The 20,282-nt window shown below is 41.3% G+C and overlaps 1 protein-coding gene across 1 annotated transcript in view; it reads left to right on the top strand.

The window, feature by feature from the left end:
• Akap6 (A-kinase anchoring protein 6) overlaps positions 1–12,861 on the top strand; it is a 441,797-nt gene extending 428,936 nt beyond the window's left edge. The window contains 3 exon segments of the mRNA XM_052738516.1: positions 636–848; positions 850–4,054; positions 9,509–12,861. Coding sequence (XP_052594476.1) covers positions 636–848; positions 850–4,014 — 3,378 coding nt within the window. The 3' untranslated portion in view covers positions 4,015–4,054; positions 9,509–12,861.
• Positions 12,862–20,282: the final 7,421 nt, after the last annotated feature.

The raw sequence follows: 20,282 nt of genomic DNA on the forward strand, positions 1-20,282 counted from the left end.
GTGAAGACATAGCAGAGAAAGGAGCAAGGACAAGAGCCCCCCAAGGACCCACTTCAAGGGACACATTTCTTCCAGTTCAATCTTACCCACAAAGATCTCCAGAAGCTCCCGAAGTAGTGCCAATCAGGTGGGCACCACACTTTCAAAACATGAGCCTATGTGACACATTTCATATTCAAGCCACAATAATCAACCTGAACTAAGATTTCAAATATAGTACAATCAACAGGAAATGGTTAAATCCATAAATGACCATGTGATCGTGGAATACTGATCTCACATTTGAATGTGCGTTCATGCCTCCGTGACAGTCATTATTGATAGAAAAACTGTCCCCAAAGTGTTTGGCTATTATTTCAAGGAGGAGCAGAATTACTGAAGTTGCTACTTCCAACCTGTATTTCAGTTTCATTTTCTAACTTCCAAGAGATTATAATAGATCAAAGTCCCCTACTTACATTCTCTAATTCTCTCTCTCTCTCTCTCTCTCTCTCTCTCTCTCTCTCTCTCTCTCTCTCTCTCTCCCTCTCTCTCTCTCTCTCTCTCTCTCTCTCTCTCTCTCTCTCTCTCTCTCTCTCTCTCTCCCCCCCTACCCCTCTCTCTCCCCACTCCGCTCTCTCCTCCCTTCAACACAGGAGACTTTGAATGTGATCGATCCTGGCTTGATGGACCTGAATGGAATGAGTGAAGACGCCCTAGAATGGGATGAAACAGATATAAGTAATAAGCTAATTAGTCTGCACGAAGAATCAAATGACCTTGATCAAGACCCAGAGCCTATCATACCCTCCCTGAAGCTTGAAGAGACACACCACCAGGACCCTGGCTATGAGGATGAGGCAGGTGACTGTGGGGGGGTCCCAGTATACCTCAAACATCACTGCACCTTCCAGCCCACACATTTACCAAGTGTACAGTCTTCACAACGTTGCGCTCCACAAGGACAGCCACACTCCGTTTCTGAAAAGCAGCCCAAAGCTTACAGGCACAGCACAGCCTGGCGTTTTAACTAAGAGCCTCAGTAAAGATTCTTCATTTTCATCCACAAAATCCTTGCCAGATCTTTTAGGGGGCTCCAGTTTGGGGAGGCCTTGCCCGTGTCACAGTGGAGACGTGAGCCAGAATTCAGGCAGTGAGAGTGGAATTGTCAGTGAAGGAGACAACGAAATGCCTACCAGCTCTGAAATGTGTTTGTTCGGTATGGTAGATGGGTCCCCAAGTAACCCTGAAACTGAACATCTGGACCCACAAATGGGAGATGCAGTCAACGTGTTAAAGCAAAAATTTAAAGATGAGGAGGAATGCATTATGCTTCCAAATATCTCTCAGTCATCCATTTCACCAGTGGGTTGTGTAAATGGAAAAGCTGGAGATTTAAACAGTGTTACCAAACACACCACTGATTGTTTAGGAGAAGAATTACAAGGAAAACATGATGTGTTTACATTTTATGATTACTCATACCTCCAAGGCTCAAAACTCAAATTACCAATGATAATGAAACAGTCACAAAGTGAAAAGGCACATGTGGAGGACCCTCTTCTCTGTGGTTTTTATTTTGATAAAAAATCCTGCAAACCTAAACATCAGGCTTCGGAGTTACAACCAGATGCGCCTCCCCATGAAAGGATATTGGCAAGTGCACCCCATGAAATGGGTCGTAGCTCTTATAAAAGCAGTGACAAAGAGAAGACATTCACAGGCATTCAGAATGCCAGACAGCTCTCCCTTTTATCTCGTAGCTCATCTACAGAGTCCCTTCCTCCAGGGGGTGATTTGTTTGGGTTAGGTATCTTTAAAAATGGCAGTGACAGTCTCCAGCGAAGCACTTCTTTAGAAAGTTGGTTGACATCCTATAAGAGCAATGAAGATCTCTTTAGCTGTCACAGCTCTGGGGACATAAGTGTGAGCAGCGGCTCAGTTGGTGAGCTGAGTAAGAGGACATTAGACCTCCTGAATCGTCTAGAGAATATCCAGAGCCCCTCGGAGCAAAAGATAAAGCGAAGTGTTTCTGATATCACTCTCCAAAGCAGTTCCCAAAGGATGTCCTTTACTGGCCAGATGTCGTTGGATGTCGCTTCTTCTATCAATGAAGATTCACCAGCATCTCTTACAGAACTGAGTAGCAGTGATGAGCTTTCTCTTTGTTCAGAAGATATTGTGTTACACAAAAACAAGATCCCAGAATCAAATGCATCATTCAGGAAGCGCCTGAACCGCTCGGTGGCCGATGAAAGTGACGTCAACGTTAGTATGATTGTTAACGTCTCGTGCACCTCTGCTTGTACTGATGATGAGGACGACAGTGACCTCCTCTCCAGCTCCACTCTCACCTTGACTGAAGAAGAGCTACGCCTCAAAGATGAGGACGATGATTCCAGTATTGCAACAGATGATGAAATCTATGAAGAAAGCCATCTGATGTCCGGGCTGGACTACATAAAGAATGAACTACAGACCTGGATAAGACCGAAATTTTCCTTGACAAGAGAAAAGAAACGGTGCAGTGTCACTGATGAAATGAAGGGTAATAAAGACGGAGGCCAAAGTGAGAAGATCAACCCCTCAGACACCCTGAATATCGAGGCCCTTCTAAATGGCTCCATAAAATGTCTCTCTGAAAACAATGGAAATGGGAAGAATTCACCCAGAACTCATGACTTAGGAACAGAAGGTGAAAACAAGAAAAATACTTATGAAGTTAGTAAAGATCCACGTGTGGCTGACATGGAAAATGGCAATATTGAAAGTACTCCAGAAAGACAAAAGGAGAAGCCGAATGGAATTTCAGAGGCATCAGGGAACCTCGGTTTAAATGTAGAAAAGAGTTCCGAATCCAAGCACAGTGAGTGTAAAGCACTGACAGACAGTTTAGATGATTCAAATGTTGCTGGAAAGGAATTTGGCCCCCCAGATGATAGATGTCTTCCACAGATAGGTCCAAACCTCCACCATTCTGAAAATCCAAGTAGCCCCCGCACGCCCGTTGAGAACACTTGCCCAGAACTGTTGTTGGAAACCAGGGTTGGAAGCAGACAAGACAGCGGTGGACTAAAATCTTCATCTGATGATGCACCAGGTGGGGCTAGGAAACCTGCTGGTTGCTGTCTCCTCGAACCGAATGAGACGGAGGAAAGCGCTTCTCTCAGCAACAGCACTTCCTGTTGCAACTGCCAGCCAGATGTTTCCCATCAAAAGGATGCTGAAGATGGTTCAGTACATGACTTTGTTAAGGAAATCATTGACATGGCATCAACGGCCCTCAAAAGTAAATCACAACCCGAAAGTGAGGTGGCTGCTCCCACTTCGTTAACTCAAATCAAGGAGAAAGTCCTAGAACATTCTCATCGGCCCATGCACCTGAGAAAGGGGGACTTTTATTCCTACTTATCACTGTCATCCCATGACAGTGACTGTGGGGAGGTCACCGATTACATAGATGAGAAGAGCAGCACCCCATTGCCACCAGACACCGTGGACTTTAGTTTAGATGACAAGGAAGACATCGAATGTTTCTTTGAAGCTTGTGTTGAGGATGAACTTGTTGACGAGAAAGCCTGTGTCTCTAGTGCCCTTCCAACCGAATCAGCAGTTCTGGATGAAGCTGCTACGCCAGTACCAGGGACAGCAAGCTCTCCTGTGCTCAATGAGGTTGCTTTCTCACACGATGAGACAGATAGGGTGGCTCCTTCAGGACCTTCCCCTCAGAAAGGAGCTGACAATGGAAAGGAAGTAGATGATGCGTCCCAAGCATCCCAGGGCTGTGCAGAAAGCTCAGACCTTACCACTCCTTCAGGACAGACCAGTAAAGATGGAAGTTCAAGAAACCAAGGCGAATCAGGAAAGCCGGAAGAAAATAATGCTACTTCAACTAAATCGAAAAGTCCAGCTCTCCCATTGAATGCAAAACAGCCAAAAGCCAAGGCAATGCTCTATCCCAGCCCGCAAACTTTAACCTGTAAAGAAAAGCTTGTAAGCTTTCATGAAGATCGACATAGAAACATGCGTAGGTAGAATGTAATGCCCCCAAGCATGGAAATCATCTCATTGAAAGGTATGTATGAGTACGTATGAGTATGTGTGTGTCTGCATGTGTGTGCGTGTGTGTGTGTGTGTGTGTGTGTGTGTGTGTGTGTGTGTGTGTGAGAGAGAGAGAGAGAGAGAGAGAGAGAGAGAGAGAGAGAGAGAGAGAGAGAGAGAGAGTGAGTTTGCATTAATAGAACCACTACAGAAGACTAGTCAGAATGGCCAGTCACAACATATACATATCTGAATAAGACATTTAAGTAGAAACATTTGCAACAGTGAAAAGCAAAAGGGGAAAACTGGTGAGAATTTGACATTTAAAGGACATTCATTTTATCATTTTGTCAAGAGCGATACAGTATCTGTGGAAACAGCTGATCCATGTTTAGGGCTTTGAACTCTTCAACTGGGGGAGAAAAATACTATCCAAGTTGCAGTCATACTTGATCATCCTGAGATCAAAATGCATGCTCAGGAGCTGCATTCCTTACTTGAGCTCCTACTTGGAACTGCCTGGGGAATGAACAAGGGCTGGGCTAAAGGCTGTGTCTCCAGACCTGGGCTTTCTCTTTATGCTTCAACCCAACATAACTATCATCACACTCATTTTCCTGGTACAGACTGTATTGTCACAGCTCCTAATCATGGCCATGCCTGAGAATTCCAACAGGAGGAGGAAGCAGATGCAGGAGAGCCCCTTACTTGAACACACACAGATTGGGAACCAATACAGAACACAAATGCTGGGAAAGTACATGACACCTTAATGGTGTCTTGATAAAAACAGAATTTTTGAAGTTTGCCTGAAGGTGACAGGCTGATTGCCATCAATTTTTTTTATAAGAACGTCATCCTACTTTTCATATTTAATAAGACAGCTATTGATTGATAATTCTGAGATGGGAAGATAGCTCTAAAAGTAACACAAAGATTCTGTTATTTCCCATTTCTAAGCCTCAGTGATGAATGTACTTCCTCGATGAAGTTTAAGGAGAAATTTAGCTTTCAGATATGAGAGTTGTATGTCACCAAAGTATGAGGTGCCTAGCGTCACCTCCACCCCCACCGCAGAAGCCTAATGCGTAACCTAAACTCGTGCTATAGGAAATGAATTACAGAAGCAATCTACCCTAATTTGTTAACTTATTCAAATAACAGTTATTATACTTAACTATGCTAAAGATTATCTTTTTTGTGGCAGATTGTTTATTTTTTGATGAGCCTAATTACTGATTTTCTAAAAGTAATTTACATTTATTACAAATACATCTTTTAAAATGTGACAGATAAATGTTGTTCCCATAATGTATTATGAAAAAAGTTACTATTTAAGAACACATTATTTAATTTGAAAGATGAATGGCAAACATCATTATTTTTTTTTTCCTGCAACACCTGTGCCCTAAGCTCATTAAAATGTGTGATTCTGTGTAGAGCTGCTAGAATGGGGAGCGACGGGGGCAATCTATACCATACATATACCCTAAAAATAAACTCAGTATGCAAAACTGAAGAAAGCCATCCTACTTACTAATGTAGCTTCACTAATTTTCTATTTCAGACCCTATTTACAGTTGGCTGAGAGCAAGGACAAAAGTGGGAAAGAGAGAGATGTGTTTTCTGTGAGTCGTGCCCACCCTGTAATCACATCCTCCATCAGCATGCAGTAAAACTGACCATTAAGGGAGAGTAGCTGGGATTCCAGAAGCTGCCTCAGAGCCAGCTCTGTTAGGACTGATTGGATGCAGGCTCTGCCCACCTCCCCAGAAGGCCAGCGAGAGCCTGGCTGATTTTGTTTTCTGAGAGGCAATAAAGGCTTGAAAGCAACAGCACTCTGAGGATGCCACCCTGTGACTGCGACCCGAGTCACCAGTCAGGCTGAGATGTGGAGCAGAGAAAGCTCTGGCCCTGGAGAAGCCTCAGGAATGCCTACTCCCTGTTTCATCCTCTGGGAGACTCTTCCCCTCACATAGAGAAATGGAATTGAGATGAAATGTAAATGATGAGCAATTTTTTTTTTTTTTTTTGACTTTGAGGGAAGCGAATGGACCTCTGTAATCCTCACGTTTTACAAGCGTAGACAGCGTAAAACTGCTAGCGGCTTGTGTGGCCATTGGCAGGGTTCTATTGCACCCCACACTGGGCGCTGTGGTGGGCAAAGGGAGAAGCAGGCAGATTTTACTTCTGCAGAACTGACATCGCCCCCAAGTGACTCGTTATCAGCCCAGAGCTATGTCAACAGCCATATGTTGCTTCTATCCACGTTTGAGGGTGTGTGTGCACGTGTGTGTGTGCACATGTGAGTACATGCATGTCTGTGTGTGTTGCAATATCATGTTAATGAAACACCTTGGTGCCTGGTTTTGGGGGGCTAGTTACAAGCATTGAATGTAAACTTTCACATATGGTCAGAGTACTGTCACCTGAGAATTTAGCCAATCTGAAAATGCTGCTAAGCGTTCAGCACTTGGTGTTAGGACGTGTAGTTATGGTACTGGTGAATAGGACACGTCACATTTATTTGTTGTCATTGTGCTTTTTATAAGGTCCAAAACAGCAAAAGCTTTTCTTTCTAAAAGCCATTTGAGGACCATTCGATGGGACCTTCTTTGTATCAGGACAGCACAATTCACCAAGCCCAATTTGCCAGAGCTCTTTTCCCAGAAATAAATTCTCAGATGATGAAATGATTGCAATTCCATCCAAAAGTGTTTATGACTTAGAACCATGCATATAGTCTGCAACCAGAACAAATTCTTTTCGAAGAGTTCTGAAAATTATTTCATTTACTATGTTCAAATTAAAAACCTCTGAACCCATTTGAGAAGCTTTAGTGTGGCCTAACAGTTGTGTGCGTGTGCACTTATTTCCAGACACACTGCTGGGCTTTTCACTGGATCCATTTGTGCATCGTATTTCTGTAAAAATAGAGAGGTCAGTTAGAGCAAATCACATCAAAGGCAAGGTAACTGCATAGACACAGCTCTTTCTGCCTAATTTGGAGGAAGCACACAGCGTATGTCTGGAATGCCTCCTAGGACCTGCCTAAGAGATGTACTTTGCACTAATCTTTTTGCTGTATTCTGACAGTTATTTCTTCATAATCCTCATCATAAGCCTGTGATCTTTGATGAATGGTTTAACCCTAAATTTCAGGCTGGATAAATCCTGCCGCATGAAAAGTTAACTCCTCCTGTGCAGCCAGTGTGTTCTTTCATGTCTTCTCCTTCAGGTTTTCTGATGGTTTGATGTGTATGTGTGTGTGTGTGTGTGTGTGTGTGTGTGTGTGTGTGTGTGTGTGTGTGTGTATGTGTGTTTGTGTATGTGTGTGTGGTGTGTGTGTGTTTGTGTATATGTGTGTGTGATGTGTGTGTATGTGTATGTGTGGTGTGTGTGTGTTTGTGTGCATGTGTGGTGTGTGGTGTGTGTGTGTGTGTTTGTGTATATGTGTGGTGTGTGTGTATGTATGTGTGTATGTGTGTGGTGTGTGTGTGTGTTTGTGTGCATGTGTGGTGTGGTGTGGTGTGGTATTGTATGGTGTGTGTGTGTGTTTGTGTGCATGTGTGGTGTGTGTGTGTTTGTGTATATGTGTGGTGTGTGTGTATGTATGTGTGTATGTGTGTGGTGTGTGTTTGTGTGCATGTGTGGTATGGTGTGGTGTGGTATTGTGTGGTGTGTGTGTGTGTTTGTGTGCATGTGTGGTGTGTGTGTGTTTGTGTATATGTGTGGTGTGTGTGTATGTATGTGTGTGGTGTGTGTGTGTGTTTGTGTGCATGTGTAGTGTGGTGTGGTGGGTGTGGGTGGGTGGGTGGGTGGGTGTGGGTGGCAGGAGGAGGGTGTTTATTACTTCTTTTGGTCTCAGTTTCATGGTCTGGTCTACTTTATCAGTCTGCAAGTGTGGTGGTGGCCTCAGAGCTTTAGATTTTAGATGACTGTTGATGTTGATGCATGTGTGTACAGGTTTGCACACGAACCGTTTAAAGTGCTGTTTTGCTTTTATAAACCGAGAGAGTGGTAGGAGCAAACACTTCTCATCACACACAGCATCTCATTCTCCTACTGGACTGGCACTGTTTGGGGCTTCCCAAGGCTGGCCAAACAGCTTTAGGAAACTACATTGGGAGCATGTATATTATTATTTCACTAGACACTACACATATAGTCTTGTAAAACTTACCTTTAAATCACCTTACTAAACCAAGGCTCTTCTGGATGTGATTTGAATTATCTGGGACTTCTGAATAACTTCCCATGCTAAATAAAAAAGTTTTTATTGAATAAAGTCAGCCCCCCCCCTCTCTCTCTCTCTCACACACACACACACACACACACACACACACACACACACACACACACACACACGAGGATGGATTTGGCCTTGAGCCCATTTGGCCTGCCTGTTCCCAAGTGTGCCAAGTTGAAAGAATTGATTACCCACAGGGAATTGAATTGCCAGCTCTTTACTGAGACAGGATTTGCTTCACCGAGGATTCCCTGCTCAGTGGCAGATTTCTGATGAGTCACATCCTCAGCATTTGAGCAATGCTGCACTGTGCTTTCTTGAATTACTGCATTATTTTACTGTACCAAATTCTGTTCCATCTGCCTCTGTCTGTCTCCCCATTCCCGCTCGCTTCCCCTCTCTTCTCAACATCCTGTTTGGCTGTAGTGGGACTACAGTTGGAAGACTTTTCTGACTCCTACACACAATTGTAAGTTTATAGAAAGAGACAGAAAGACACAGAAGAATATTTGCTTCTAAGAGGTCAGGACAAAACCTGCTATAACACTTGAGCATTTAGATTACACCCAGGCAGGCGGAGACCTGCTTTCTTTGAGAGCCGGTCTGACAACCTAAAGTAATTGTATACTGGAATTTAGATGTTTCTCCGATTTGACCAGGTGTTATAGCCATTTAGAAATAAGTAGGCCAGAATGAGCTTGGAACACATTTGTATCAATCATCACACATAAAAAGAGAATTGAATCAGTTTAGTCTCCACAATGTTTCCTGTACCTAACAATGAAACACAGTAACATTTGAGCTGTAAATTCTAATTATACCCATTTGTAGGCATGGATCTAAAGCATTCAAGATTATCACAATTTTGTGAGTGTTTCATCACTGCATAATAGAATTGTTCAACATCACATAGAAATTACTGAAGGGAGTGCTAGCCTGAGAGCCAGGAACCCAGGCTGTGAATTGCTGTCCGTACATCGTCACATCCCTTGGTATTAACCGCCTGACATTTTCATACAGATTTGGAACTCTCTTGATAAAACTGAGCTCGCCCACAGAAGAATGAATGAGTTGATGACCCAGAGAAAAGATGATCATACTTGATTTTTTGAAACCGTATAAATGTCTGAAAGTATCTGGATGTCTTAGTGAACTGAAATGATTTGGTTCGGTTTGGTTTGGTATGTAGTTTGAGCCTTGAGCTAGTGGACAGTCACATCTCCTAACCTCTCATTTCAGATCTTTAGTAGCTGACCCCGCACGGCAGCTTCCTGAGAGGACTTCGTTCTGCAGATGATGGAGACACTTCTGAAACCTTTTCCTGTCATCTTTTTGTTTCCTGTAGATAGCCTGGCTGCAGCTCAGGGCTGGCCTGATCCACCCTGGGCTGGTCTTGGGTCCCATCACTGCCGCCTGTCACATTGACTTTCTGAAGATGAACCTTCCCTCTGAGCGCGGTCTGTCCACGTGGGCCTTGTGAACTGGATGTGTGCATTGCTTCTCTTTAGGTGATCTCTTATTTCCACAAAGCTGCTTGCTCTCCCATGGATTCCTGTCCCAAGCTACCTCTGCCAGCCCTCTCTCTCCAGCAAGACTTCGTTTGCCTCTCCCCTCCTGCCTCCTCCTTAAGGCTCTGTAGTTCACCAAATCGATGGTCCATTAAACCCACTGGAATGGTACCCCTCCCTGCCAGTACTTGACCAATTGTATGTTTTGCTCTGAAAGTTTTCATGGTATTATACCTATGTTTCTTGAAAGAGATCTACCTAAAAAGCCAACCCTTGATTGGATTGTAGTATAGAGGAGACATATTGGTCCTTAGTACAAAATTAAGCGACATTTAAAAGCGCCATTTTCATTATTTCTTTTTAATAATAATAATCTATGCAGCACTTCAAGAAACAACTATAACAGTGTTGTATATTGTAAACTGGTACATTCTACTATTTAGTTTGTTTTTGGTTTCTATGCTTCTTGAGGTGGTAACGCGAAAAAACGTTTTTTAAAACAGTGTGCCTTGCTGTATTTCTTATACCATTAATTAAAAAGCTGCTTTCATGGTAATAGTATGTTGGTGTGAGAGGAGGAAATAGCAAGGTTAAGATGTGTGAATAATTTCTGTATATATGTATAAGCTAGTACAAACACTGATGTATGACAGTATAAAATGCTTTCATGTTCGTGATGTCAGTGATGTGGAGAATATAAGCCTTAAACCCATTTGATTGCATGATAATTAAAATTGGCATAATAAAATAGCTTATGGGGGGGAAGGAAAATTAACAATCTCTTCTACCTGTGTTCTTTACCAAATTCTTGCATCTGGTTCTGAAAAAAAAAAAAAAAAACATGTATCAGCTTCCAAAATATCCATATTGCACAAAAGGCTTACGTTGCTTAAACTCCAGACCAGGCCTGTAGCCTTCACAGCTTTCAGAGTCTTTCTGCTCACTTACAGTGAGCATCCTGAAATAGCGGGTGTTCAAAGGCCATTTCCCTACATCAAAACCACTTTATACTACATGCTTTTATTTATACTTGTTAATGATTTAAAGTTGTGTTTGGAGATCTCCTACATGTCCTAATTTATTTTAAATAATTATTTGAATGGGTTTGGTGGATGGTAAAAAGTATAGAAAAATGAGTATTATTTTATTTAAACTGTAGATTTCAGGTGTATTTATTTTGTTAAGAAAATCAGCAGAGAAATATTCCATTTGGTATTTTTTTTTTTTTTGGCTTGAAAAATGCAGCTTTTAGTTTATAGCATCCCTCCTACTAAAGTGCCTGACACAGTAGATATTCCACAGAATCTGCTGAATCAGAGTAGAGAGTGGGGTAACATGGGATATATGTATAAAATCCTTATTCTGAGATTCCTGCATTAAAACATATGACTAAATAAAGATATGCAAAGTGAAGCCACACACAGTATATAATTAGATTTCAAAAAGGAAAGAGAACATGACAGAAGTTTGTAGCCACAGAAATGACAATCATTCATTCACCAGATCACTCATCAGCATCTTTTGTCTGCAAGTCACTATTCTAGATTCAGGGAATGCAGCTATGAACGAACGATGGGCAGCCTTTGGAGGCTGACCTATGTTAGAGACAAAATGGCTGACCACACAGACGACACGCCATGGCGTCCTACAGGTGAGGGAGAATGCAAGTGTGGGGAAAGACTCACAATGAGAGAGACAGCAGCGAGGGAAAGGGGCAAAGAGAAAGGTTAGGAGAGAGTAGAGGGTAGAGGGTAGAATACCAGCAGGGGTTCACTAGGGTGTGATAAGGAAAAGGCCGAATGGAGAGGACTGAAAGGTGTTTACGGAGTTGAGTTGGAGCTTTGAGTACAGTGTACTAGGTGTACTTGTAGTTTATTGGGGGCTTTATTTTATTTTATTTTATGATTGGAACTTTACTAGCACCATCCCAAGAATACTTAAATATCACTTGTCTGTAATTTCACCGCCTTAATAATTTTGTGTGGGTTTTGCCCCTTATAACCTTTCCTGCACATATTTTTTAAATGGATGGTTCGTTCTAGGCTTTTGAATATGTAGTGACTTCTTCCAGAGGAGTCTTTGGGAGACATCTAGTTATAGTGTTGATGAGGATTGTGAGGGGAAGATGTTAGACATAAGCGTGTGGTAGAGGGGGAAGTGAGAGAAAATTAGCTAGACTCAAGGCAGTCATAGAATGCACAGGGAGAGTAGCCTGAGATACAGAGAAAGACAGACCCTAGAGACATGGAAATATTTGGACATCTTTGGACCTGTTTTAGGATATGGCACTATTTTATATATGGAGACAACCTGAATTTCTCTTGGTCAGTAATTAATATCAAGTCTGTGTTCACTGGGTAGACATTCAAAGAAATAACGGGCCATGGTGTGTTCTGTTGGCCTCCTATGTACTCATGAAGACTTAGGATTTGAAAATATTTATTAATTATCTACCTAACTTTAACACCAAATCTTTAGGTTGACTATTGGGTTCATTAATGCCTTTTCCAGTCAGAGGGATGGAGGCGCCTCAGTTTCTCATCCTGTGTAGATGCTACCTTCCCAGTTACCCTCAAAAACAGCCCATTTGGTGTGTATTAACTCAAACAACTCTATCTACACATGTCCCATGACAATGGCTTGTTATTTGGTAAAGCAAAGTGTCCCTCTGCTGGGCATGTGTTTCTGTTAGAATGTGCTTCCTTTGGTTGCTAATGTCCACAGGGTGCCCCTCCCCCACTCTGGGTTTTGCTCATTGGTCCTGTGTCTCCTGCAGAGCCAGCAGCCCAGAGGACCCCTTCTGTCCCATGGTCACCCTGCAGGTAATTGAGGACAGTTCCTCTCTCTCCTAAGCACTGTTCCTCCAACTGCCCTTAATATGTCCTGATTTCAGATCCATTTCAACCCGACTGAATGTTAACAGACGGAACCCTTGAAGTCAAGGGACTGTCTTCATCATACATGTAGAGAAGCGTCTGGACATTTAAGTGCTGAGTTTTCTCTAAAGTATATTCAAGATATATGTTTATTCTATTATTGTAAATTTCAATAAATAAACAAATAAACAAGTGAATCAAATAAGGATTCCTGACTTCCTTCAGTGGTCCAGCCTAGTGCTGGAGTCATCTCGAGTCTTTTCCTTATGCTGGAATCGAACCTGACATCTTCGTGGACAGCAGATTTGACCTTCCATCCCTTTGCTCACTTATCCGTTCCGGCATTCAAACATCCCTTGAGTAGTCGCTGGTGTGAGGTGTTGTGACCTCAGACATCCAAAGGTAACCCAACATGCTCTGTGTCTCCAACAGGTTACAGGTTTCCCTCTGCTCATATCCTTGAATACAACAATTATGACTCTTCTCCAAATGAATTTTCCCCAGACCCACTTATTTGCCTTGTATCTAGTCTCTCTACATTTTCAAAACTCAGATGAGCAAATTGATACATCTTATGGTCTGCTGGATTGAACTGTGAGAAGAAGTGAATCGGTTTTAATTTCAGAGGGAAAACGTATTTTTTTGGAGATATATATATATATTCATTCATATACACATTGTCTTTCCAATGTTTAGTTTGGTAATTTCAAACCTCTGGAAAAGCCAAGTGGTAGAAGAATAATGTCCTCATACTTGTTATTCAGCTACAATTACTGTTAATATTTGATATCTCTTTCTCTCCCTCTCCACATTACACTACATACAAGCACACCACATACAAGCACACCACACACAACACACACACACACACACACACACACACACACACTACCTTCTTGTATGATTGTACCATTTGAAATTTATTTCTGGAGTACAACACTTCATTTGTAAAGAGTTGAGCTGATGTGGCCAGGAACAAGGGCATTTTCTACAAGTCTATAATGCCATACACTATAACTTAATAATCCTTATTAAAATTTCCCCACTGTCAAGATGTGGTCTTTTTTGGCGCCTTTACCTTCAGTCTGGTGCCCCAACAGTGACCGCACAGGCCTTTTAGCTTGTGTCGTCTTGATCCCGAGTAGTTTTCCATACTCTTCATCCCTTCTTTGGTCCTCACCATATTGACATTTCTGAAGAGCTGAGATCAGTCTTATAGAATGATTCACAACTTGGAGAAGTCCAGTTATCTTCTCATTGTAAAGCTCAGGATGAACTGGCATTTACAGCTATAGCTTACAGGCAGTACTGTGCTCAGATCTTTGATGGAGTGTCAGAGGATCACTAACACTCTTGATTCACGTTTTTCTTTCATTTTCTAAGGCAGAGGTCGGCCAACTATGGCCCAGGGGCCTAATTCAACCCAGTGACTGTTTATGTTTGACCTGGGAGCAAAGAATGACTTTTATCTTTTTATGTGGCTGAAAAAATAAAAGAATGTTTTGTGATATGTGAAAATTCTATGAAATTCCAAGTTTTGTGTCAGTGAATAAAGTTTTATTGGAACACAGCCACTCACATTTGTTTACATATAGTTACTTTTTGCACTATAACTCCAGAGTTACTCAGACACAGCAGAAGTTGTATGATGAGGGTAGCTGAGATGTTTCCTATGTGACCCATTATAAACTCTCTTCTTATCCCTGGGCTGTAAAATTCTAAACTCTGATACCATTTTCTTAGAGGCAGGTAGACTACAACTTGTAAAGTCAATGGGACATAGAACATACAAGTTTTTCTTTCTAGATTTTATTACATTGTCAATTTCAGTTCCGTGAAGAGTGACTTATTCATTGACATTCTTAAGTCACAATATTCTATTATTTTCTAAGGCAAAGGTCAGCCAACTCTATGTAGCCCAGGAACCAAGTACATGTTTTCATTTGACTTACAATTTTAGAAGAATAAAATATACTTTGTTTCATGAACTAAAAGATTGTTCCACATCAGTAATTGAAGAATTTGAATTTGACTTAGAATTTAGTTAGTTACAGATTGGAAATTTAGTGCAATCAAAACCACCAGAAGGGGTTGGGGATTTAGCTCAGTGGTAAAGCACTTGCCTAGCAAGTGCAAGGCCCTGGGTTCGGTCCTCAGCTCTGGAAAAAACAAACAAACAAACAAACAAAAAACACCAGAAAAACTGGTGCAACCTAAACTCAATACACCAATAAGTTGAGATCTTTCCTCTAAGTATTTTCCTAAAGCAGTCCTAAGTATTAAGCCAGGTCATTTTAGTCTTTTTTAAAAATGTATATTTTTCGGCCCAAATACTAGCATATATGTATATATATAAAATTTTCATTCCTATGTCATATATAAAAATATGCATGTATGTGGTGGTATTGTGTTCCCCAAAATATTGTGCACCCTAATAAACTTATCTGAGGTCAGAGAACAGAACAGCCACAATATTAAACATAGAGGTTAGGCAGTGTTAGCACATGCCTTTAATCCTAGCATTCCAGAGGCAGAGATCTGTCTGGATTTCTGTGAGTTCAAAGCCACACTGGAAACAGCTAGGCGTGGTAACAAGAGCCTTTAATCCCAGGAAGTGATGGCAGGAAGCAGAAAGGTATTTAAAGTGTGAGGACCAGGAACTAGACTGGTTAAGCTTTTAGGCTTTTGAGCAGCAGTTCAGCTGAGATCCATTCAGATGAAGACTCAGAGGCTTCCAGTCTGAGGAAACAGGATCAGCTGAGGAATTTACGAGGTGAGGAAGCTGTGGCCTGTTCTGCTTCTCTGATCTTCCAGCTTTAACCCAATACCTGGTTTGGGTTTGTTTTTATTAATAAGACTCTTTAAGATTCATGCTACACATGTACTAAGGAAGTGGATATTCAGATGAGACCCTGCTGTGGTCACGGGTAGACACTGAGTGGAAGAGTCCAATGCAATCAATCCTGTACTTTCTCTATTGATTTGCTGCGGGCCACACTGTCACATGCATAGCCCGAGAACACCCAGGCAAGGCATGCAGATGCTTTTTTAAAAACAGCCACATGCTTCCCACACAGCAATTGCCTTTGCATCGGAGACTTGCCACAGGTATGCTATGCATAGATCAGGTCCACGTTAGTGAGGTTTCTTTAGCAAGAGGCGTGGTGACTAATGCCCGGAGACCATCCAAACTCTCCGTTAAGGGCTCCCACCTCAGCAGCAGGTATGCAGTTTGTTTACCCTTGTGCTTTGAAGGAAACCAGGACCTGCTGAATGCAACGCTCCTCAGCTTCTTTTCCAGGGCAGCGTGCATGCAGAACTTGGATGGTGTTCACACATGCGAGGTAGGTTTGGTCCACTGGGACTGTTAAAACAAAATGCTTTATTCCGGGAAATTTGTAAACAAGGGAATCTACAGCTAGACAATCTGGAAGGTCAGAAGGCCACAGTGAGGCCAACAGAAGATGCAGCGTCTGCTGAGGGCACGCTCGATGCTTCGTTGATGGGCCTTCTCATCGATTCCTCACAGGGAGGGGCAATGAACAAGCTTCCCCAGCCTTTTCTAAGGGCAGCTACCCCATTCACAACTTACCCTCCAAAGACTCATCTCTTAATGCTATTGCACTGAAGATTAGGTTTGAACATGGGAACTCAGGGATACAGACGTTGGGAACACAGTGCAGGCATTTGCAGACTTTTTGGCAATTGTCAATAAATAGTTTCCAGTGAAGAGGCTACTCTGCTCTCTTCTCCCCCACTCGAGAGAGGTGGCAACACAGTTGATGGGAGCGACATTGTTTTAAGGGTAGTTTAAAAACTAATTCATTCTCTAAAAACTCATTCCTAAAGGTGTGTATGTTATTCTTCATTAGCAACCTTGTAGCATCACATCTAAGACACACTAAATCAGAGGCGTTCAAAAAACCTGGGAAGGGTTCCCAGAGCACAAGAGAATCAGCCCTATACAAACCCTGTCTGAATAGCCCTGGTTTACCCACAACCATGAAGAATTTGAGCTGTGGGGAGTCGGACCTGAAGTGCGGGGTTGTACAGTGTGGACTCCATCACTTTGGGAAATGGCCGGTCCAGGCAACCGGCCCCGGGAACCTCACCCGGTGTGAACTGTGGAGTCAGAAGATGATGAAGACGTCCCAGGTGTGCACAGCCGCAGCATCTCACCATCTAAACTGCTGTGCTCATCAGCTCCCTACTGTGCTGTTTCCCTTCAATCATGTGGCGTGGGGAAGTTTGACTGGAAGCCTCAGGAATAAATTTGGAAATTTTTCCACATCATAAGGACATACAACAATACAGCTTATTAATGTAGTGCAAGTGAGTATAGGTATATGTCAGTATAAACCACGTAAAAATTATTAAAACTTTCCTTTGCATTTAATCTACCATTTAAAACAAAATACCACCTCCATAAACAAATGAGGTATTATAGATGTAAAGTATTATTTAGCAAAATTTATTCAAGGTCTTAAATGATTGCAAGCATTAAGAACATAAAAATGCTCAAAATCCTCTTTAAATCCCAATATTCCCTAACCACTGGTTTATAAAAAAAAAAAATCAGGTTTATAGAATTAGTCTGCTTCTATTGGTTAATCAAGTTACTTAAACTAAGTGAGAAATCCAAAGTAAGTCACTCCTTTTGTGTGCATTTCATGGCAAATATGTGTCATTTCTTTGAATCTTTAAGTGAAAAGTCAAGTTGCTGGAATGTATCTTGCCGTTAAGATAGCGTGAAAAGGGAACTGAGTCTCCCCATATTTGTGTTCTCAGATGATGGGTGGCGTTCTAGCAAGGATTTATAGACTTCTAGGAAGCAATCCTGTTTTCACATGTTCACCATTTGCTACTTTCCCAAATGTGTCTCACCGTGTTCGAAAGTCTGGATAATCTTTTCTAATTGACAGATGGCGTCTTTCCATGCAAATACTTTTGTAAATCATCATAGGAAGCAATAGGAAATAAAGCTTTTTTTTTTTTTAAAGGTTATGACAAGTTCTGGTTGACTCTGAATGGTGGGACACCCTCAGTCTCTTACACTCCTCTAGTCTGGTTATTTAAGTCATGAGTCACTTAAAGCCACTTGAAAACGTTTTGCTCATTCTACATTTTCACAATTACCATTTGATGCTGTGTGTCATGTGTTGGCAAGTTACAGGGAAGGAAGTTAAATAAATCCACTGGATGCTTCATGGCCACCCACTGCCTCTGTGTCCAGCCCTCACAACACTTTATGATTAATCATGTCCCCATATTTAGTTGTTCGCTTTAAAAATTTTTTTTTCTGCAGTGCTGGGGATGATATGCATTTTAAAATATGCAATTTGTAGGTCTAAAGAGGTAGGAAAGTTATTATATGTATTGTATTTATATTTCATAAAATACAGGCTATTGAGGAACAAAAACTATTTATAAAATTCATTTACTGTTGAATTGATGATATGTTATAGAGCGTTCACTTAACATCTATATATGTGCTGCTAAATTTCCTGTCTCTATTAAATACTTACTGAATAGTAATTCAGGTCAGAACTGGAGAAAGGGCTTTCATTTTAAAATAGATTTCTTATAAAAATTCTTTAGGAAGAAATGATAGGGAAATTAGCACTTGAAAAAGGCCAAAGAAAATTATATACTGTATATAATTATGCCTCATTATGACCTCTGCACATTTTCCAGAAAAGTTAGGCATTAAAAACACACACAACAGGAACACCTTAAAGGTCAGAGTCTGATGAAAGAAAAAAAGCAATAGTTAATTATGGACGAGATTAATGCTCCAGTAGGAACATACATCTTTATCATTATATTTTGCTTGAGAAATACTTTACAATATGTCATTGCCCACCCATGGACTTTATTTCATATCTGAAAAAAAGCAGTAGAAAGAAACAAATTTATAAAGTAAAAATATTCATTAAATTTAATGTGATGAAATTAAGATGTGTGGGTTTTGTTGTGGTTCTTAGCGTCCTTTTATGTAAGGTTTTTCTTCACATAGGGGAGTTTTCCTCAAAGGCAGTCTGGTTTGAAGAGAAAAGCTGAGACCTATGTTTCCCGAAAAGCTTAGCTCAAATGTCCTCATCATCTTTGAGAGGTATTTTCTGAGCCCCTGGGCCAGGGAGACTCGGCCCCACTGCTGAGGGCTCTGCAGCAGCAGGCAGGCAACGGAAGAGACAAACGGTTTTTGTAACTTTTAATTTGAAAAGAGTTTTGAACTTACAGAATATAGAATTTCATAAATAAAGATAGTGCAACTTTAACCAGACAGACTTATTAATATTTCGTCTGGTATCATCCCCCCCAAACATGCACGCAGGTACCAGCAGTAGCCACACACACACACACACACATTTGGTTTTTATTTGGAAGTAAATTGCATACATTGTGGCCTTTTGCCTCTAATTACTTCGCTGTGTGTTTCTTAATAGGGAAATGCCTATATTCTCTCCCATAATCGTAGCCCAGTTGTTAATGTCACAAATATCCACTGAAGCAATGTTTTAATCTAATTATCTTTCTAATTTTGTTAGCTTTCTTAATTATTTTCTGTATAGGCATTTTTCCCCCCTTCAGTGCATGTTTTAGGTCTTGAATTCAAGTCAGATCTTTTTTTTTGCCTCCTTTAATCTAGAAGCATTTCCCCAGCTTTTAGTCACCTCGTTACAACAGTGATGTTGAGAGCGAGGCCTCCTTTTTACAACAGATTGCTTCTGGGTGTATGTTGGTCTTTCACTGTGATTTGGCTGGTTGAGATCACGCATTCTCAGCTGGAGTATTCTGTAGTTGGTGTCACATCTGGAGAAGTATAGTGTCCACGACATCTCCCAATATATTCATTTTGATCTTTAACACTCTAAAGTCATGAAAATATCCTAACCCTTTCCAATTTTCTTCTATATTAAGCACCCATTGATATTTCTTGTCTAAGTAATCCTTGCCAGGACAGCTGCAAAACTATGATTTCCTAACTTCAACACTGTCCACTTTTGTCAGGGCCATTTTGTATACCACATGAAGATCGTCCCCTTCATTAATCTTTACCTATTTATAGTGTATATGAACTCCTCAGGAATTCCTTTTCCCCCAACCCTTCATGACTCACAACTCCTCACCTTTTGTTCGCTCGGATTATCCCAGACTTAGCCAATGAGATTTTCTTCAATCCAGTTCTTGTGTTCTTGTGATGTCTTTTAACTCATTTCTTGCTTTTGACCGAACAGTCATTTTGTGGCTGCATGTTCCAACCTCAAATAATTTAAGAAGTCTTTTTGGCGTTTGGGGCGATGGTACCCAGGGTTTCATGCATCTCTGTGCTGTGCTCAGCGGACTCCTCATCCTGTATCCCACACTTTTAACCCACCATCGCTCCAAGGAGCCTTCACTCTTTTTAACAGAAAATGTCATTGGATGACACAATGCTAAGTGCATCGAAAACCACAGACACATTGTTCCTTTTGATGCTTTAAGCTAACAGAACTAAGTACTACATGGAAGTATATAGACATATATATGTACATGCATGCATGCATACAGTACTCACAAAGGCATATTAGCACATGCTTAAGCATGCATATATGACACACACACTTATTTTATAAGTTAGAAATTCGC

Source organism: Peromyscus californicus, unplaced genomic scaffold, assembly GCF_007827085.1.
Source record: "Peromyscus californicus insignis strain IS unplaced genomic scaffold, ASM782708v3 Scaffold_15__1_contigs__length_86483966, whole genome shotgun sequence".
Lineage (NCBI taxonomy): Eukaryota > Metazoa > Chordata > Mammalia > Rodentia > Cricetidae > Peromyscus > Peromyscus californicus.